General features: G+C 43.0%; 1 protein-coding gene across 1 annotated transcript in view; it reads left to right on the forward strand.

Moving 5' to 3' along the window:
• The window catches only part of Ttc27 (tetratricopeptide repeat domain 27), a 129,231-nt gene that overhangs the window by 102,212 nt on the left and 4,578 nt on the right, over positions 1 to 22,441 (forward strand). The window contains exons 15-18 of the mRNA XM_050162979.1: positions 62 to 114; positions 1,511 to 1,676; positions 19,921 to 20,118; positions 21,581 to 21,692. Of these exons, the coding sequence (XP_050018936.1) occupies positions 62 to 114; positions 1,511 to 1,676; positions 19,921 to 20,118; positions 21,581 to 21,692 (529 nt within the window). The remainder of the gene's footprint in view (positions 1 to 61; positions 115 to 1,510; positions 1,677 to 19,920; positions 20,119 to 21,580; positions 21,693 to 22,441) is intronic.

Below are 22,441 nucleotides of genomic sequence, written 5' to 3' on the forward strand. Positions count from 1 at the left end.
TTTGGTTTTAGCAAGTGTCTTACCTAAGAACAGTCTCTAACTGGATCATTCATTGTTTCAGAACGCTGAGGCTTGGAACAATTTATCCACTTCTTATATTCGATTAAAACAAAAGTAAGTACACAACTCCCATATGAAGAACTTGGTTTCCCCCTAAAATTAATAAGATTTCCTCCAACTGAATATTTAAAATCTGTGTCTAGCTCTTTGTTTCTTTTTTCCTGTGCTTACATGTAAGTTACAATAACTTAGTGAACCCTTGAATTCTAATTGTATAGTTATTTCTTGAAAACATTTAATGTATAATAAGTATGCATTATGCATAATAAAGAAATATTTTTTAAAATTGTTCTTTGCCACCAATTTTTCAGCCTAAATTTCAGCCAAACAGACCTATAGTTGTTCAACTCAGTTGGTAGTTTTCTTATTAATTGCTTGTCTTAGACATTTTTATAAAATATAAACATGACCCTATTCTTCTGGAGATTTAAGAAATAAATCAGTCTGCGGTATTATTTTAAAAGCTGATGAGTAGCCCGGGCGGTGGTGGCGCACGCCTTTAATCCCAACACTCAGGAGGCAGAGGCAGGCAGATCTCTGTGAGTTCGAGACCAGCCTGGTCTACAAGAGCTAGTTCCAGGACAGGCTCCAAAACCACAGAGAAACCCTGTCTCGAAAAACCAAATAAATAAATAAATAAAAATAAAAAAAGCTGATTAGTGACACAAGCCGTACGTGGTGAGCATCAAGCGTGAGTGCGAGGGAGCTGATGGAGTAGGTACCCTGCTCACCCGCTGCAGTCGGTCAGGAGCGTACGTAGTCCGGGGAGGACTATACTGTTGGGAATAGCCTGAGATTTTGGTGGGAAACCAACAGAGAGAAACTTTGGGGACTATGTATCAGGAGGCAATGTTTGAGACAGAGTAGAGAGGGACCTGGAAACTGGGAGAACTGAGGTTACTAGAGTGGATAAAGAAAGGGCAGATGCTCCTGACACTCTAGATAAATCTACAAAACAAAACCATATAACCTGGTGGGGGTGGGAGGGGTCTATGCACACATAGGGCAGTCTACAAAATTACCCAACAGGATATAAACTTTTTTTTGACCTCATGTCTGTCCTGCCCACTGCTGTGCTTCCCTTTCTCTGTCTTGCAGGATGCAGGTTACAGCTGCACTGGGTAGGTCACTCTAGACTATAGTCTGGTACTTGAGTCAGCCTGTTCTTGGGCCAGTATTGAGATTGATGCCTTGTTTTAATGTCCTTATCAGCTATGAATAAATTAGGGAAGACATATATCCATAGAGTGCTCAGTGCCCCTCATATCGTTATTGAACTATACAGGGGAACTTGGTGATTATATGCTATTTGGGCATCTGATTCCCAAGTGATGTATTGATACAGGCGACTGAAGAGTGCCATTCCCGTCCACGTCATATGCACGTAGCTGCGATTTGTCTTAATTGGAAAGAATTCACGTTCCTTTCTTTAAAATCTGACCTCCCACAGAGTCAAAGCTTTTAGAACTTTACAAGAAGCTCTCAAATGTAACTATGAACACTGGCAAATCTGGGAAAACTATATTCTCACTAGCACAGACGTTGGGGAGTTTGCAGAAGCCATTAAAGCTTACCACCGGCTCCTGGACCTACGAGACAAATACAAAGATGTTCAGGTAGGAGGTTCACATTTTGTTATTTCAGCTTGGTTTTACTGTTTTTCTATTCTGTGATATACGTTGTTTTCTTTAATATTAAACACATGTAATGTATGTAAACCGCATTTCTGTTCTTCAGTCATCCATTCTGGTTACTTAGAGTTCTTGGCATGTCGATGTTAAGTGTATTTGTGCAGTCACACACAGTATTGCTGCAGCTCATGTATGGAAGTCTGACTCATGGCTTACACACATGCTGTCAGTGTGCAGAGCCAAAATAGAAGCTCCTTGCATTACTTATTTTTTGGGTAACTCTGCTTTCTGTGGTTTGTAATAGTGGGAGCAAATTCTGTATACATTCATGCAGCACTTGCTGCGTGCATCCAAGGCTTGGACAACATAGGGAGAATGGGTGGTATTTTGTTTACAACACTGAAGATATAGTCTTTCTGGTTAGATGAAGTTATTCTTTTTTTTTTGGACAACTGGTAGTAATACGCAGTTTATGGTCTTTTCTTGTCTCAGATTTAATAAAGGGATAAATTACAATATAGGAAAATATACCCTTATTTTAATTTCAAATGTGGCATAATTTAAAGAAAAGCTGGCTCAACTAATTAAAAATACTTTTAAACAGTCAAGTTTCCTGAGCAACCCTGTTTTAGATAGATGGGCAAAGGCATTATAGCCAGTTTAGATGAAGTTATTCTTAAAGAGAGTATTGAGATTTGCAGCCACTATGTTTTCTGCATAGTAGCATGAAATAAGCAAGATTTTTTGGGTTGAATTATAATATAAGGCAGTGTACAAAGAGACAATACTCAGGAGTTTATGGGTTCTGGTGTCAGAGGACTAGAAACAGCACTTTATTCTTTTGCTCTTGTAATAGTCAACATATGCTATTTAAAAAGATGAAATTCAATTTATAAAAACCATACAACACGAGCACAGAAGTAACATCTGATATATGATAATACCTTGCAAATCTCATGGCATAAATACCCCAGTTCTAAACACAGCTTATCACAATCCTATCTTAACTCCCCTGTGTTTGGCTCATGTACATGTTTTGGGAGCATACATATGTAATTGGCCAAGGTACTTTAAGGCTTTGGTTCCATGTAATTCACTGAGAAAATCTATAACTTCAAGTAGAACTATGCACACGGAGGAGAGATTCTAACTTTCAGTCGGTCTTTCTCCTCTTTCCTTCACTGTCTTTCATTGTGAGTATTGTCCACTGTGGGAAGAAGGGATTGCATTTTAGAGTCCAGACATTAGTTTAAGTGCAAGCTAGGTTGAGAGTGTGGCTCAGTAGTGGAGCACTGCCTAGTTCTGTCTGCTGCACACTTGGCCTCTTGGGGCAGGACGCAGATGATGCTCAGGACAGATCTCAGTATGTCACAGCCCACTCTTCTGTACTTAGATTTTGTGTATTTCAACTGGTTTTAAGGTCTTTCTTGACTAAGAAAGATTTTAGAAACTTGTTTTTAAAACCTCAGGGCAAGTGTAAATCACTTGAATTGGCATTGTTTTCCATTTTACACTTGTGATTAATTTTCTTACACATGTGTAAGATACGAGCCATGGCAATGTTCATTTGATGTCGCTGAACGCTGAGGTTCTCTGTGCTTCCCTGTCCCTGTCACAGTTTGAGTAGGAGCTGTGTGTCTCCCAGAGGCCTATGTTTTCAACACTGTGTACAGCTGGCAACACTATCTTGAAGGAGGTGAAGACAGGCTGGTGGGAATGGGTTCTGAAGGCTAGGTCTTGAAAGGTTACATCAGCCCCTGGTTCCAGTCTGCTCTCTCTACCTTCTGGTCAGTGCCATGTGAAGTGACTTGGGCACACATTCGTTCCTCCATGAGTGCCATGCCTCCCCACTGTCCTTTGATAAACTGCAGTCCTTTGCAATGTGAACCTGCGTGGATCTTACTGCCTTAAGCCGTTTTTCTCCAGCACTTGGTCATAGTGACCATAAAGGCAGCTGATACAGTCAGGGCACAAAGGGACCTTGTTGGGTTCATGTATCTGTGAAGACAGTTTATTTCTTGAGGCAGGGTCTTTCGCTGAACCTGGAACTTACGGATGTGACTTAGACCAACTGGTTAATGCCCTTGGGATCCTCTTTCTTTCTGCCTATAGAGCCCTGGATTTGCAGACGTGTGCTATTGTGTCTGGATTTTCAGGCGTGTGTGCTATTGTGTCTGGATTTTCAGGCGTGTGTGCTGTTGTGTCTGGATTTGCAGACGTGTGCTGTTGTGTCTGGATTTGCAGACGTGTGCTGTTGTGTCTGGATTTGCAGACGTATGCTGTTGTGTCTGGAATTGCAGGTGTGTGCTGTTATGTCTGGATTTGCAGGTGTGTGCTGTTATGTCTGGATTTGCAGGTGTGTGCTGTTATGTCTGGATTTGCAGGTGTGTGCTGTTGTGTCTGGATTTGCGGACGTGTGCTGTTGTGTCTGGAGATTGGACTCGTGTCCTCAAGCACTTATTTGATGAGCTGTCTCCCCAGGCCCTCAGAAAAGTGAGATGAAATTGACAGGATATTAGGTGGCAGCAGGGGTGGGAGGTGAAGGTTGGGGAGGACACGGTAGAAGATCTTGGTGTGGAGTTCTCTGGGGCTAAATTGGATAGACTTATGTGCCAGTGCATAAGGAAATGAGACACTCCTCTACTTCCTGTTAAGACTTACGTGGACAGTCTCCAGTGGCATTCTGCTTGTCAGTCACTCTGGCCTCTTGGCCAAGCCATCTCCTCCTTAATGCCCCTAAGTGACCGTGGTAAGTCAGTTTGAGACCACTTTTCTGCTGTTGTTTGCCTCGCGTTTGTCTTTCATTCACTTTCTAGTATGAATGGGTTGCTCTAAGTCAGTCCCTTAGCCCTCGATAATCTGCGTATAACCAAGGACTAGTACCATTGGCTCACTGGCTTTGAGGATCCAGAAACAGTCCCGATTATTCTTTCATGCTTGGCACCAAGGGGCTAGTGCTATAAAGAGAATCTAAGTGGTTCAATCTAGAGCCTTCTCCTGTAAGAGAGTAGGCACAAGACTTGTGTGGTCCATGGTGTGTAAGCACAAAAGGGGAGGGGGTGTCTTTTTTTTTTCCTGCCATTCTTCTCTACATTCTAAGGAACACAGAGGACGAGTCAGATGAGACATGGTAAAGTGATAACTATATTTACCAAGAACTTGCTGTGTTGGATCCTATTCTGGTCCTTAGCATGTATTAGCTCATTTAATTCTCAGTGCAGCTGTGAGGGGTAATTTGTGCTAACAGAGGCTTTATCTGACCTGGAATGTATATGTATGTATGTCTCCATTCCCTGTCACTTTCCGTATCTTAAAGGAACTGATGGCTCAAATAAAAAGCCATCTAAAGATTATTTTGAAAAGGAATGTCTTTTTTAAAGAGTTATGAAGTCACTCACCAAGGTAATGCTGATTTTCATTGACTATGGTATATCAATTATGGTAAAACTGAGAGACAAGTATTTCAGAAAAAGGCAAGAAGATGTGGAACAATTGTTTTGAAGGAAACAGGATCTGTCTGGATGATTCCTGTCTCTTGCAAGTGTAGCATCTGAGTGGGATTGGTGAATGTTTGAATTTCCTTTTCTAACTGGGCACCAGCTCTGGAGCCTCCCTCTGAGGATGAAGCGTTGTTACGATGCTGCTGCCATGTTTGTCTGTGGGCGGATGAGCAAGAGGAAAGGGAGCAGTGCTGCTGCGTTCCAACAGAAACGCTCTGAGAGTAATTACTCGATTCTAAAGATAAAACTGAGTTGTTTACTTGGCTAACAAAAGCATAAATAAAAGTAACAGTAAAAGGACCCAAGAAACACATTTAAGGGACATATTTAAGCATTTTTCAGAAAAAGAAAAAAATCTTAAGCATAACTTTCCCAGCACAAACTGCCTGCCATGCTTCACCTCCCGTCCTGGGCTGCTGAGGACGGGGCCAGGGCTGGGCACCTGCCAGGCGAGCGCTCGCTCCAGCCTTAGCTGTCGTCCTAACTGAACTTTTCAAACTGGCTTTAGCAGTCATTTTAGCTCCTCACTCCTCCAGTGATATACGCTCTTTTCTTTTTCTGTTTTCCTTTTTTTTTTTTTTTTTGGAGGTCGAAGTGGGGGCAGGGTCTCTCCATACCCTGGCTGTTCTGGAACTTGCTGTGTAGACAAGGGCCAGCCTTGAACTGCCTACCTCTGCTTACTCAGTGCTGGGATTAGAGGCATGTACCTCTGCTCAGGTTCATATAAAACTGTTTTCAACCACAGTACATCGTGCTGGTTTCCATTTACAATTTTATAATCCTGTGTGTGTCTTAGCACATTGTCTTAGGGGAACTTTTGTGAAAATTTGCTTATTTGTGAGATAAAATTATTAGAATTTATTTACATTCATGGCCAGTTAACATTTTCTATTTTATTTTCCCCTCATTATTCCATTTTCTCAAATCAGAGTGTTGATACACACTTACTTTATCTAAGCATGAACATTTATTTTAATGTATATGAGAGTTTTGCCTACGTGTATGTATACCACATGCATGCAGTGCCCATGGAAGCCAGAAGAGGACATTGGATCCCCTGGGACTGGGGTTACAGACAGTTGTAAGCTGCCGAGTGGGTGCTGGGAATTGAACCTAGGATCTCTGGAAGAGCAACCAGTGCTCTTAACCACTGAGCCATCTTTCCAGAACCAAAGCATGAATATTTAAATGATTTTGTAATTGGTTTCATTAGAAGTTGAGTGTATTTTGCAGGAGCCAAGGGTGACGTTGGATTCTCTAGACTGTCCTCCTGCAGTCCTGCTGTGTGCATGAGATCTAGCATTGTTCTGTGAAATGTCTGTGAAGCACGTTGGGCAGCATCACGGGTTCTAACGGTGTCATGTTAGAGCTGTTAGCCTGATGTGCACATTTGGACTTACTGAGGAGATAGTACTGAGAATGTCATTTCTAGGTAACCAGTGACTTACTTAGGTCAGCTGACCTTCATTAGCACCATAGAGAACCCTCAGACATTCAGTTGTAGAAATAACATGGGAAGACCATGTGTCTGTTTGTGTCTTGGGGAAGCCCTGTAAGTGGCTCTCTAGAGAAATGTCATAGAAGTCTGATGACACTGGTTAGCTTCTGCAGCCATGGGCACGATCACTTTCTAGTGGCTAAGCCATCCTTGGCACAGAGTCCTGGTTACTGGCAATCGGCTCTGGCGTGCATTGCTTTGCAGTGTATTGTCTGTCGGCACGCATTACAGCAGTCGGTCAGTGTGCACCACGACAATTGGTAGGTGGCCTGGAATGTTTTTATCTTGGGTAAAACTTAATTTGACTCGATATATTTGGTAGCAGTTGTCTTTCAGAAAAATCTCTGATATTCTTTTGTTTGACATATTGACCCCATTCTATTTTAACTGGCTTTGAAATTCTTTTTATCTTTTCCTTCCTGTGTACTCTACTAAGTAAAGTTCTAACCCTCATTCTTTTTTTATAGGTATGGATTATGGTGATTTAGTTTTTCCCCATAGTGAGTATATAAAAATGTATAAATTTGTATTTATTATAATACAGACAGTGGTGTAAACTAGCTGCAAATTACCCTGTTTCATTTCCTTCTTCTAATATTTGTAAAGGGAATCAGTGAGCGAGCCTATTACCTGTATATCTTTGTTGTTGTTTCTTCAGCCTTAATTGAGAGTGAAGTATAGATTGGTAAAACTCAGGTATAGTGTTCTGTGTCAGCACTACCTTGCATGGTTTTTCTCATGTCTGCACTTACATTCTTGCTCTTCCTTACCAGTCATCAAATCTGATTTTTGTTTTTATAATTAGTCCTTGTTCATTTTCCAAGTTTCTACAAGTGGGTGAGCAAATCCTCGTGTGGATGCTTCTTTCCTTGGACAAATTCTAAATGACCTGTTATTTCTTCCTGGTTTCTTAATTTTAGACTTATTTTTGATGGGTTGGTGTCTTAGTTAGGTTTTCTATTGCTGGAAAGAGACACTATGACTATGCATCTCTTATAAGGGAAAATCTTTTGTGGGGAGGGTCTCTGGTTCAAGACAGGGTTTCTCTGTAACTGTCCTGTAACTCACTCTGTAGACCAGGCTGGCCTCGAACTCACAGAGATCCACGTGTTTCTGCCTCCTGAGTGCTGGGAATTAAAGATGTGTGCCACCATGTCTAGCTAAAGGAAAACATTTAATTGGGGCTGGTTTGCAGTTCAGAGGTTTAGTTTGTTATCATCATGGCAGGCAGGCATGGTGCTGCGGAGGTGGCTGACAGTTCTGCATCCAGATCCACAGACAACAGGAAGAGAGAGACACTTGGCCTTCTGAAACCTCAAAGCCCGCCCCCAGTGACCCACTTCCTCCAACAAGGCCACACCTGCTCCAAGAAGACCACAATAGTGCCATGCCCTATGAGCCCATGGGGAACGTTTTTCATTCAAACCACTACAGTTGGCAATCATCTGGAAAAGGAATTTCAGTTTTACATAGTAAAATCTATTAATCACATATTCTAACCACTTAACATGGATTATCTTTATAGAGTACAGTATTTGGAGTGGATTCTTCAAGGTGATGACCATTACAGTGAGGCCCGGAAAGCTTATGTAGTTAGTGGGAACTGAAGCATTAGAATCACACGTGCTTTGATGTCTGTGGGAAGATTGTGTGAAGAATTTCCTCCTCAGATTAATGTTCGTGTGAGCGGTTTCTAACAATATTTTCTTAATTGAAGTATAGGTTACTTGTAATTAAACATGCAGCTTATTAAGCTTTATGCTCTTTGACTGTTATATATTCTAATATAACCATGACTCCCATTTTTGTTACTAGAGTCCTCTTATGTCCCTTCTGGTCAGCTGAGCCACCACCACCCTTTCCCCAACTAAGTAGTTCCCTTCAGATTTCTGCCATCACAGTTCGCTGCTGCTTTCCAAGTATCACATAACTATCATAGATAGCTGTATATTGATATTCTCTGTGTAGATTTCTATTTGATATTTTCTTTGGAGTCATGAAAAGGTGCCATTGATGGGCAGCAGGGCACATTGCCAACCAAATTAAAGTCTTAGAATAAATGATGATTGAGTATTACCTGAGAGAAAAGAGAGAGGAAACAGATCCACTTTGTGTAATTACAGCTTTGGAAAATAGATGCTATCTTCAGTCTACTGTGGAGGAATCTTAGGCTGGCGGGGTAAGCTAATGAAGTTGATGTGTTCTAGCTGACAGGCCGTGGAGAGCAGGGGAGCCAGGGCTTGAGACCTGGCCTCTTTAACCTAGAGCTGTCTAGAGCTGTGTGTGTGTGTCTATCTGTCTGCCTCTCTCTGTGTGTATACATATGTGAGTGTTTGCGCATGGTTGCATACACACTTGTGCCTGTAGAGGCCAGAGGTCCGTGTTGGTTGTCTTCCTCCGTGGCTTGTCATCTTGGTTTTTGAGACAGGGTCTCTCACTGAACTGGAACTGTGTGCTTGGCGAGAATAGGTAGCCAGCAAACCCCATGGATCCTCCTGTCTCTGCCTCCCTAGTGCTAGTATTACAGGTCACACCAGCACTCCTGGTACATGGCCTGAGGCTGTGAATTTGAACTGAGGGCTTCCTGCTTCTCCAGGAAGCAGCTTACTGACTGAGCAATCTATCTCCCTAGCATCACACTGCCACAGCTCTTTAGAGTGTTTGGCTTTATTTTTTGTTGTTATTGAGAAGGAACACAAAGGAAAACATTAAGCTGGCTATCTTCTCCTCCTAACTGGGGTTTGGGGAAGCCAAGTGTTAGGTTTATTGGTCCAGGAAACAGCATCTTACTTGGAGATCTCCAAGTGGAGAGCAAAGTTAGCCAAACAAGGGAGGTTGGAAATCGCTTCATTTCTGGCCTGAAGCCCTCCTGGAAGTTTTTGTAACAGGACCCAAGGTAGTTAGTTCTATTCCTTCCTGCTACGAAGACCTCCAGGATTAAGAGGGCTAAACCTTGTGCAGTGGGCCAAGATTGTGATGAGATTTGGCTGAGGACCTTAAGGTTAGTGTTAGGGAAGAGGATGGACATACCTTCTCTTTTTGCCAAGATTTTCCTGCGTTTGTGTTAGAATTGCCTCTCCATTATGAGAGGCCTTCCGCTCTTTTTGGAGATGAGTGTGGTCCCCCACAGTCATCTGCACTTGGTGCATTCCTCAAGCTTGGTCTGGGACAGAGGTGAGAAATAGATGAGCTTTCGTTTTGTTTTTATATAGTTACAACAAAAAAGTTTACCAAACTAGGAATTTTGGCAAAACTGAATGTCTGGGAATTGTGATGTGTGTCTGTATTCCAAGTATTGAGGAGGCCGAGGCAGAAGGTTCACAGTTTGAAGGCAACCCAAGCTACTTAATAAGACCTATTTCAAAAAACAAAAATGCACAAACAAAGAAATGAGGTACAAATTATGATATTCTTATGGATTTTTAAGAAATTCAAGGGATTTGTTACCCCAAGCCTACCCTGTAGGAGTTTCTGGTAGGAAAGGATGTATTTGGATGAAAGAATACTAAAGAATAACTCAACCTGGATGAAGAAATATGGGCCACACTAGACACAGTGTATAGCATTATTGTAACAAGTTTGTAACCCTGCTTTGTTTTCTACAAGTTTTAAAAAGCTCGTATTGATTAACTTTAATTTGCAACTCCACGGTTTGTTTTCTGTATAGTTTGAAAACTAGTGCATTTAAAGAGTTTAGTCTATGTGTAGGGCACACAGTATCTAAAGACTTAGTTTATTGATATAAACAATGGAAAGAGGATCTGCAGAGTTACATAAGCAAAGGTTTTCACGTTGTTGAGTCTTATATAGATACACATAGTACTCTGCCAAACTAAAACTATGCCTCCCATGTTTTCTTCAAGTGCACGTGGACATTTTCTACAAGAGGCCACACGTTAACTCTCAAATTAATCTCAATAGATTTGGAAGGAATATTTAATGGAACATCACAGGATGAAATTAGAAATAGAAGCAAAAAAAATCAATAGTAAAATCAAAAATTCATATAGAATTGTGGAAAGTAAACAACATACATTAAATAATCAGTAGATGTGCTGGTTTGATTAAGAATGCCCCCATAGGCTCATTGATTTGGATACTTGGTCACCAAGGGGTGGCAGTGGCACTACTTGAAAGGATTAGGAGGTGTGGCTTTATTGGAGGAAGTCTGTCACTGGGGGCGGGCTCTGAGGTTTCAGAAGCCTGCGCCAGTCCCAGTGTCTCTCTCTTCCTGTTGTCTGTGGATCTGGATGCAGAACTATCAACTGCTTCTCCAGCACCACATCTGCCTGCGTGCTACAATGCTCCCTGCCATGGTGATAATGGACTAAACCTCTGAAACTGTATACAAGCTCCATTTAAAAGCTTTCCTTTATAAGAGTTGCTGTGGTTATGATGTCTCTTCACAGAAGTAGACCACTTACTAAGACAGCAGATGAAAAATCAGAACGTATTTAGAGACAAAATGAAAATACAACATTAGATCTTATGGGACGCAGTAGAAGTACTGGTAAATTGAATGCTTATGGCAAGCTGAATATAATCATTTTAAAACACAAGAAAGATTTTTAGTAAACAGCTGATCTTTTTGCATTTTGGAGACAGGGTCTCTTTATGTAGCCCTGACTGTCCTGGATATTACTATATAGACTAGTCTCCCCTGAGCTCACAGAAATTCACCTGCTGCTGCTCCCTGAGTGATGGACTCAGTAAGCTGTTTTTATACCCTAGGGCGTTACTAGGTGAAGAAAAACAAATAAGCAGACAAACTCAGAACTAGCAGAGTCAGGGAAAGAATAAAGATCAGGAGAGATAAGTAAAATGGAGAATAGAAACAGTGCTTAAAAAATGCTGACAACATTGACAAAGCTTTAGATAGATGAGCTAAGAAAGACAGTTCATTGAAATTAGACAGGGAATCGAGAACATGCTACAATTCAGGAGGAAAAAGGGTCGTCAGAGAGAGTGCTGTAAGCCCCTGTTTGCCAACAGGTAAGATAACCTAGACGGACTGAAGGATTCCTATGAAAAGTAGCTCACACAGAAGAAAATCTGACAAATCTGTAACTAATTTGGAGATGGAATCAGTAAACAAACCTCTACCAGCACTGGAAAGCCTGGAACTCACTGCTGAGTTCTATCAAACATAAAGAACCTTCCCCCTAAAGCTGAATTTTTGTGAGGCCAGTGTAACCTTGATATCAAAGCCAGAAATAGATGCCAGGAAAGAAGACTGTAGTTCCAAATTCCTTTTGAACAATTATGTAAAACAAAACACTGTGAAATTGATTTTGTGTCATAATATAGGGTGGTGACCAAGGGAGACTTACTCCTGGAATTTGAGCATTGATTAGCATATGAGAATAGATGTGACGCATTAAAAGAATGAGAGGTTAAGAATATACATGATCACCACTATTGCTATAGAAAAGACTTTTAGTAAAATCCAAGGCCCTTTCCTAATAGAAGCACCAACAAACCAGGACCAGAAGGAAACTACATCGTCTGACTAAGAAAGAAATCCAGTTACCAGTATTCTCTGAAGTGAATGACTTCTTCCTAAGACCAGAGATGCCTGCTGTCACCATTTGACAGCGTTGGGGTTGTTGCCAGAATAATTAGACAAGAAAATCAAATAGATAAGCCTATAGGAAGAGAAGAAGTCAAAGTATATATTTGCCAATGACAAGACCTTACATATAGAATCTCATAAAGATCACACAAAAGCTGTTAGAACTAATTTAGCAAAGTCTGTCTTAGTCAGGGTTCTAGTCCTGTGATGAAACACCATGACGGAAAAGCATGTTGGGGAGGAAAGGGCTTATTTGCTTACATTTCAGCACTGCTGTTCATCACTGAAGGAAGTCAGGACAGGGACTCAAACAGGGCAGGAGCCTGGAGGCAGGAGCTGATGCAGAGGCCATGGAGGGGTGCTGTTTACTGGCTTGTTTTCCATGGCTTGTTCAGCCCCCCTTCTTATAGAACCAAGGACCACCAGCCCAGGGATGGCACCACCCACCATGGGCTGGCCTCTCCCCCACTGATCAGTAATTGTGCAATCAATTCCATTTATAATATATTCAAAAGAGTAAAATATTTAATAAATATTTAGCCAAAAATGAATTGTATGATGAAAACTATACTTAAAGTTAGCAGATGGTCTCAGTTGAAATGATTCTGGTTTTGTTGGTAACATCCAAAGCATCATAATCAGGAGTCAGACGAACACACACCTTCCTCTCTCCCTTAGGAGTATCATAGGATTTCCTCACAGCCTGTTTGATCTGCACTGAGCTGTTTTGTCTCTGGTCTCTTCATGGCTACTCAGTGGTCAGGGAAGCATAATGATAGCACTTGGCCAACCTTGTTTCTCTGGAAGTGCTCTTGAGAGGCTATTTGAACTACTTCAGTCACCTCAGGGTCTTGGCCTGGGAGGTGGGTGACAGATCTTTTTGTGGTTGGTTGTGGATGCCTCTCAGCACTGCTTTCTCTCTTTTCAGAGCCTTTGCTTAGGCCTTGGCCACAGACGGCAGGGACTCTTTTCTTCTCTGTCAGCACCATCTTGTCGAAAAGCTATAATGGGATTTTGATTAATTTAGTTAATTTTATTTTATTTCTCTGTCCCATATTTATCACAATAAGCTACATCGTTGACATTTTAAAAAATCTTTTAAGCATCCAGGCTTCAAATATTTATTTAGAGTGTTTAATGATGCACCAAATGAGCTCCAAATGGACTAAATATATGCCAAATACTTCGTCTCCTAGAAAAATTAGGAATAGAAGAGAATGCTTACTAAAGGCAATAAAGGAAAACTGGAAGGAATTTTTATGACCACATTAAAAAAACATGTGACAAATATTTATAACAAATAAGAAAGGCAAAAAGCTAATGATATCTTTATGATATAAAGAGTTAACATCTGCTATAGGAATGAAGGGGAACTGAATGTAGAATCCACAAACACATTCACATAAGTAATAGTGGCATATTTTGAAATCTTTGTTATAAGAATACAATATTCAATATGTACAAAGTAGTTAGCCAGACATTAAGTCCAAAAACTTAAGTTCTGCATCCATCCACAAACTAAAATAAGTTCAGATGGGCGAAATATTTAAATTGGAATTCTAATGATACTGTAGGTAAGTGTAGGTGGGAATTAGGCAGCCTGAGTTTGTCCCCCACCTCTCAGCGAATCACTGGCCATGTGATCTTGGGCAGGTTAGTTAACCACTTCATGCCCTGGTTTCATAAGGTCGGGATGAAATGGAACTGCCTCAAGAAAGGAGTTTTATGAGGCTCAAGTGAGTTAATACAGTAGTAGGTGTGGCCTGCTGCCTGGGGCATGCAAGTGCATCAGAAAGTAGTTGTTATCGTCAAGCAGGGAAGCCGTAAGAGCACTTGAGGAAAATTTGGTAGGTATTTTTATCAACTTGGGGGTGGAGGAAACACATATAATCAAGAAATCACAAGAGACTTATCATCTAAAACTTCTGTACATGGGGAGGTACTTCTGATTAGCAAGCAAAGTATGGGGTCACCAGCCACAGAGGGGACAGGCCTTGAGGGTGACATTGTTTTGTGACTTCCTGCACTGAAGCCAGGCCTGGCCAGGTCAGTGCCTGGGAAGAGCTTGTTTGAATGTTTTCCATAGTGTCTTGGTTCTCTTTAGAGCTGCTGTAACAAATTTCTACAAGCTTGGTGTCTTGTGTAAAGTTTCTTCTCGTCGTTCAGCTCTGAAAACCAGAAATCCAAAATCAGAGTGTTAACTTGTCGTGTTGCTGAGAATTCTAGAGGGAAGTCCTTCTAGTTTCTAGTGGCCTAGACCTTCCTCCTCCAAACTCAGCCATGTCTGCATCTCCTTCCCTGCTCCTTACATGAGAGAAGTCGATGGAATGACATCCATTCCCAGCCACTCAACCGAGGGACCACCTTGGTCCGGTATGACCTCATTGCCACTAATTCTATCTACAAAGACCCTATTTCTCCCAGTCATATTCTGGGGTCGAGGTAGACATGAATTTGAGAGAAACTGTATTTTGCCACCATTTTATACTTTCTTTCATGGAGAAAACAGCTATAGGTCTGACTGCGAGTGTGGTGTGGATGTGGGAAGTCTTCAGAACAGATCCAACACCTCACTGGGAGCTGGTAGAAGCAGCAGAGGTGTCTTGAGGGGAAGCCAGAGAACCCTCAATTAGTCATGCCAAGGGCTTTCCTTTAGACACTATCAGAGGTTTGAATGCCTAGGAACGACAGAGAGTTGCTAAAAATAGGAGGAGGGCTGGGCCACTAGAGGATTGTGTGTTTATGGCATGTGTGTGGCCCTCAGTGCAATCGCCAGCACTAGGGAAAAAATAGGAGTTGATAAAAAGATAATAAATCTTTTCAAAGAGAGACAAGTGGGGCCAGCAAGATGATTCAATGGGTGAAGGAGCCAGCAAGCAAGGCTGACCACCTGAGTTCAGTCCCTGGGACCCACATGGTGTAAAATGAGAAATAACTCCTCTGCATACTGTGGCATGTGCACATGTTCATGAGCGCGCATGCGCAGGAACACAGGCACGCACACCCAGCACGCATATACACATTTTAAAATAAAATAAAATAAAATACACATGCATTTGTTCATGTGTAATATTAAGAAACAGGCACCAAGCTATGAAGAACAAGTTAGAATGTCTAAAGAAGGCTTTTGGAGACTGAAATTAAATACCAAGATGAAAATTGTGCATGGGTACATACACATTGGTGAAATGTTCCAAGCTCTCAGGTCAGGAAGGGCGTCAGACCTGTGAAGAGTGTTCAGAATGAAGAACTCTTCAGTGTAGACTGTTAGACTTAGTCTCAGAGAAAAAGGCTAATGAGCTTCCCTTATAATTGCCAGGGAGTAGATTTATCCCTTTAATGTATCATGGTACAGACAGGAAAATATCATTAGCATTGAAAGTTAGCATTGTTTTCCAAGTATGTGTAAGTAATTTAGCCACATAAACAAATCAAAAACCCTTAGCTCCGCTCTGCTGCCAGCCCTTCTCTGTCCCCTTTGGCCAGCTCCTGGTTAGGCGTCTGCCTGAGGCCTTGGCAACCCATGCCATTTAGTGCTGCCTGCTCTCCCGCTGAGGGGCAGCTGACAGCCTCATCAGGCGTGGTTGACTGCTGATTCCTCACCTGGTTTTGGAATTTCTTGCTCCCCTCACCAGATGCTTCTTAGCCTCTTTCTTGCCCTCTCCCTTTCCTTCTCTGGGAGAGTATCCCCAAGTACAGTCCCCTCACTAATTTTCTTCTGTGTAGTAGGGCCTCTAGCTGACTGGTTCCTCAGGAAGCTCCTGACTCTGCCAGACATATACTTTCCCATGTCCATCATCTGAGCAATCAGTTTACCCTAGAATCTGGAAGATCTGGGAGGGAAGAGGAGCCAGGCTGCCTGCCCCTCTCCCTGCAGCTCTGACCCAGCCCTGATGTGCTCGCGTGGTCCCTGGCTTGCACTGGGCTCACACTGCTCTGTGTTGTAGTTGGCACATGCTGGTGGCATATGGCATGTGGGTAGTAGGTGAAAGAAGAGAATGCAAAGTTTACCCACTTTGCAGCCATCTCTGGACCGTCACTTCTCTCCCTTCTTCCCTAGGCACTTCTGTTCATTGGCGGCTCTTCTGTTGGTTACCTCCTCAGCCCACAACTCGCTGCTTTTTCACATGGTGTCAGGGGCTGGGACTTGGAGGAGCTAGCAACATGTGTTAGTTTACAATGAACAATAAAACTCACATTGGGGGAAAAATGAGGTCAATGTGCATTAAGAAAAAATGTTAATTTCTTGGAAAGGAAATATATTTAGTTCATAAACATTTGGAACTGTTTAAGGAAATGGTGAGGTTTAATTTCAATGATACCTTAAAAAATACCTTTTATTGAACACTTTTCAGAGATTTTCATCCATTGCTGATAACAGAGAGTAAAACAAATGTCTCCTTATACTACTGGTGGGTTCTAACCTACTGCCTTTCTATATAGTAAAATGAATGTCTCTGTATATTCCCGATGGGCGTCTAACCTGACTGTGCCCCTTTGGAGTATAACTAACTTACTGGAGTCCTAAAATGTTTATTCCCTTTGACTCCACAATTTTACTTTTGAAATTTTAACCTAAAGGAAGCTTCAGCATGAACAATCTGTAGGTACAGAGATATGTACTCAGTATGATTTATGCCCCTGTCACCAGCAGGCCACACACAGAAATAGCCTGTCTGACTGCACTCCGCAGGCCCAGGCGAATAGTTTGAATCTGGTAAGAGCATCTGGGGAAAAATAGAAAAATTTGGTATTGAATGTTAAATTGCAACGGTAAGATAAAATGGTTCACATGGTGTATTATAGGCTCACACACAGTAACAACTAGAAAGAAGCCCAGGCTAACATTAGCAGGGGAGAATGAGAATCTTATTTCCTTTCTCTTTCATCTGCGCTCTAATGCCTTCGGAGAAATTGTAATTCAAGTAACTTAGAAAACAAAAATCTGTCCCCTTGGTAGATTCTAGATTTAGCAGTGAACGATGAAATGATAGACGGTAACAGAAAAGCAGGGCTGTGCTTTGTTAATTAACACGGCACATATTTGAGAGCAGGATTCAGGCTTGCATTGTGAGTTCAGACCCACATTTCACCTCGTGTGTGTGACGTTGGTGAGGTTCCAGTCTTTTAATCTGCAGAGTGCACAGGGCAGCACACATTGCTGGCTGGATTGAATGTGCACATGAACCGGGCATTTAGGAGACGCTCTAGTCACTGGACTGTTCCCATCTCAACCCCAGAGCTGAGAGTGTTCCAGGGGCACGGTGTTTGCTGTGCAAGCCTGAGGTCCTGAGTTCTGTTCCCAGCGCCCACATAAAAGCTAGGCACGGAGGCCACATCTGTAACTGTCGTGCTCGGGTTGGTGGTAGAGGCGAGCAGGTTCAAGAGTTTGCCAGCTGTGCAGTCTAACAGAAACAGTGGTGAGAGGTCTATTAAAAAAAAAATCTGGGTGTGATGGCAGGCAGATCTCTGTGAGAGCTCGAGGCCAGCCTGGGCTACTGTTGTGCAAAGTTTTACTTACTTGGGTTTTTGGGGGCCAACTACCCAGATCCCAAATAAACCACACTCAGAGACTCAGAGGCTTATTCTTAGTAAAGAATGCCTGACCTTAGCTTGGCTTGTTTCTTGCCTGCTTTTTAACTTAAACTATCCCATCTACCTTCTGCCTCTGGACTTTTTCCTTTTCTTACTTCTGTACATCTTACTTTCACTCTTATTCCATGGGTGGGTGGCTGCCCTCTAGCGTCATCTCTCCTCCTTTTCCTGCTCCTTCTCCTCATCCAGCGTTCTCCTTCTATTTATACTCTGCCTGCAGCCCTGCCTGTCCCTGCTCCTGCCCCGCTACTGGCCGTTTAGCTCTCTATTAGGACCATCAGGAGTTTTAGACAGACAAAGAATCACAGCTTCACAGAGTTAAACAAATGCAGCAAAAACAACAGTCACACACCTTAAAACAATATTTCCAACAGTCTCCATAGCAGAGCTCCAGACCAGTCAGTCTTTAAGACAAACAAACATAAATAAGTAAATAAGACAGAGTGCAGTTAGAAGACACCTGAGGTTGACCTCTGACCTCACACACATATACATAGATAGACACCCCCCTCCATCAACCTGACAAGTCACTTGCTGGGTCACCTTGACAATTACTTCTGCAAGCCTTGTTTGACTTTTTTGTTCTTTAGTTTGTAAAGTGGCAGCAGACCACTGCTTCCAAGTTATTGGGAGAACTTAATGAAGTCAAGCCAGAAGCGTGGTGTACCTAATGGGTGCGGAAATGGAGAAGGGTGTGGAGGGCTGATGCAGTGGTTGGTTCTGTTTCCCCATGGCTTTATTAGTAACATTAAGAAGTAGGGAAGTGAGCAGGGATAGGAGGGCTGACTGGAGGTGAGTAAGCCAGCACGTGCTGAGGGCATGTCTCTGCCCTGACAGATTTGGTGGAAAGTGAGTGGTGTCTACCTTCGCTCTGCAGTGTTCGGAGCACCTGTGTGTGCAGGGACTGTCAGTAGAGAACCCGTCCTCAGCCTCAGTACCGCTGCCTGACGCCTTCCCAGGCAGCCCCTCATGCACACGGATGGTGACCGCTCTGCTGCTCTCGGTGCGGCTGTTTTGACTGGTCCTGGAAAATGATGCCTTGCTGTTTTAGGAATGTGGACTCTCATTACCCCAGGGTGGTGGAGCACTTGCATATAGGACTTTGTATTTCCAGCAAGTTCCTAGTGCTGGCAGCTCATGGACCACACTGAGTAGCAGGGGTCTAGAGTATTCTCAAGCTGGTTCTTTGGCTCTGTGTGCCATTCAAGGAGTGCCAGATGAGGGTGGTCTTTGTGTGTCTCCAGGGAAGTTGTCTAAGATGCACACCTTAATGTAAATAAGGCAAAGATTTCATGTTCTGATGGAACCTGCTGTAACCTATTTGATCCACCAACAGTGTTCAAAACTCTGAGGTACAGTTTGAGAACATGCTATTCTAGAAAGTTGCCAATTGGCTGACGTGGAGAAGTGGGAGGGAGGAGAGGTGCCTTTTGAGGGTCGCACGTCAGTGCACTGGCAGCTCACCCGTCGGCATTTGCAGCAGTAGACCACCACGGTGCAGGTGAAAGCGTAAGTCCTTCACTGAGCTGGAGGAGGCTGCACGTAGGATTTGTCGGGGTGTGGAATCAAATCTGCTGTGGCAGGAAAGTGGGAGAGGAGCGTGTGGGCTGATGTTCACGTGCTGACTCTGCAAGCAGACTTCACCTCGAGACTGTAGGAAGGGGGCCTGTGTCACTTTTAAAGGTGTGCAGGTGGTTGTGAGATGTTGGAGCTGCCCAGTAGGTGTTGGGGCAGTATCCTGGGGTTTCAGAGAGAACCCCCACTGAAGCTCCCTGTGTTGAAAGCATAGTTCAGCTCTTCAGAGTGTCCTCCAAGTGAGAGGAGACACGCTCCAGATACAAGCCCTCCAAGGAGCCTGGCAGGGAACATCTAGAGAATGGGTGGCTTGGCTTTTTATTTCACTTTTAAACCGTGTAACAGTGATATCCAAATAAGGCCACAGTATTCAGTGTCTGATGGTGGAGCGCAGCCCTTGACTCTTTGTCACTGTTTGATGGCCGCTGGCTCACTGCTTTCTTCTGTGATGGCCGCTGGCTCACTGTTTTCTTCTGTGCATTTTTAAAGGTCCTTAAAATTCTGGTCAGGGCAGTGGTTAATGGTCTGGCCGATCGAAGTGGAGACGTTGCCTCCAGCCTCAAAGGCAAGCTGCAGGAGTTGTTTGGCAGAGTGACCTCAAGAGTGACCAGTGATGGAGAAATCTGGAGACTGTATGCCCAGGTTCATGGAAACGGGCAGAGTGGCAAGCCTGAAGAGAACGAGAAGGTCAGTGCTGGGCCGTCTGTCCTGGGCCTCTGCCCCAGATGGAACAATAATAGCTCTGCCTTTTCTTTGTTGGGGTTTGGTTTTTGTTGTTGTTGTTTTTTTGTTTTGTTTTGTTTTGTTTTTCTTTTTTGAGTGAATGATGAAACCAATAACCTGAAACAAAACTAATGCTTAAATTCAGTGTGTGTGAGTGCGTGTGTGTGTGTGTGTGTGTGTGTGTGTGTACATGTGCATACCATAACAAGTACTATCTACCTTTTGGATACAGGCTTTCCTCTTCCACTGGTTTGGAATTTACCAAGAGAATTTACCCAGGGAACCCCAGAGGTCCCTGTCTCTGCCTCCCCGTGCTAGAATTACAAGTGTGTGCTGCTATGTCTGTCTTTTTTTTATTTTTTATTTTCCCTTTTAAACATGTGGTTCTGGGGATTGAACTTAGGTCCTTGTGCTGACAAGGCAAGTACTTTATTGACTGAGCCCGCTCTCCAACCTTCAAATCCCCCCTTACGTGCTTTGAATTATGGGCATGCTAAGACTTACAACATCCGTCTTTTTATGTTTCATGAGTTTCCTGCAGAAGCGTCCCTGTTCTGCAGCACCCGGTGCCCGGTGCCCTTCACTCGCACCCTTTCCACAGGCGAGTGGTTAAGGACAAAACAGGGTGTAGATCTGAGATGCAGCTGCAAAGGGGAAAACATGAACCCAGGAGACAGGAGCAGGAAATTGCAAGTGCATGCATGGCACTTTGCAGGGGACACCCTGCCCCTCCTGCTAATCGCGCTCCATTGGGCCCAGCGGAGCCCAGAGTTTCCAGGGCTGGAATCATTGTGTTGTGTTTCTTTTCAGAAGATCACAGCAAGTCAGATGAACTCCTTGCGTGGGTTTGGAGTTAGCTGCGGTCCAGCTAAGCTGTGGGATTCCTAGCTGTTCTCCCCTCCGCCTTCTGTCCACACAGCTGGTTTCTACCATGGCCTTGTCAGCCCACAGGACACACATCTCATGCACGCATGCTCACACTCCTGCTCTGTATCCTTCGTTTCCCCTGAGTTGTGTACTCTTTAGAAAACAAGAGCACTCTTGGCTGTGACACCTCCAGCAGCAATTTTTAAGATGAAACAAGAGCATTTTAAACATCTATGAAATTATATACCTGTGAGCCAGCCCATAATTTCACCCAGTTCATGCCTTCCTTGTTCTCTTACTGCGTCTCTCAGCTTGGAGGCTGGAGGAAATCTGCACTCTGGCCTTTCTGTTGTCCTGTCCAGATAACATCCTTGGTTCGCAGAGTTGTTTATTGCTATTGGATGTGCATCCTACCCCCTCTTTGATGGTAATTACAGAGATGCCTCACCATACAAATGCTGGCTTTCAGTTTGGAATTGGTTCCATATGACTTCCAGAAAGCCGTTTGAAATGTGAATTCATCTTGTTGTTTTGAATGTTGTTCTTTCTGTTTTCGTAGGCATTCCAGTGTCTCTTGAAGGCATACAAGTGTGATACACAGACCAGTTGTTGGGAGAAAGATGTTACAGCGTTTAAGGAAGTTGTTCAGAGAGCCACAGGACTCGCACATGGTATTCGATATTCATATCGTATTTTAATGCATTCTTCATTTATAAAATAGCGTTATTCAAAAACCAGGTTCCATTATGGATACTTTCTGATTGCTCCAATATATTGAAATGGTTGTATTTAATTCAGAAGCATTTCTAGAACATCTGTTATGTGGTAGATACACTCAGGACAGAGGCTCCAATGCTGCTTGAGTAAGTGACAGAACCCAGTTAGAACTCGTAAGAGTGTAAAATATTTTTACTCCCAAGAAGCCTTTAGTTCACACAGAGTCTTTGTTGATTATGTTGTATTGAGAGAAATCATTAGCATTTCCTTAACTGACAGAAGTGCCAAGAAAGAATCTTCAAAGCGTGCAGCTCTCTGGAGTACTTACCATTCCTTATATTTTTACACATATATAAAAAAATCAAAGTATAATACCTGTCTTTGGGAAATTTAGAGTCTATAATTTGGAGGGGAGATAACCTTTTCTATACATTTGTTTGTTAGATAAATATAGTTCAGGTTTAAACTCTCTTGCATTATCAAAAAGTACCAGCTAAATTCAGCCGTGCATTGCTCTATTGGCAATTGAGTGCGGGGGTGCCGTGCCCTGGGAATATAGTTCCAATGAATTAATAAAGTTCCATTGTGGGTCTCCTGCCCCAGAGAGTGACAGCAAACGGGAGCCAGAGAGGAGCAGTGAGCAGGGCACGAAAGCTCCAGGACTGCTGTTACTTCATGCTTGCCGGGTAATGCTGAGTCAGCG

The sequence above is a fragment of the Alexandromys fortis genome, unplaced genomic scaffold (assembly GCF_014885135.2).
Source record: "Alexandromys fortis isolate MF-2015 unplaced genomic scaffold, M_Fortis_MF-2015_v1.1 scaffold_148, whole genome shotgun sequence".
Lineage (NCBI taxonomy): Eukaryota > Metazoa > Chordata > Mammalia > Rodentia > Cricetidae > Alexandromys > Alexandromys fortis.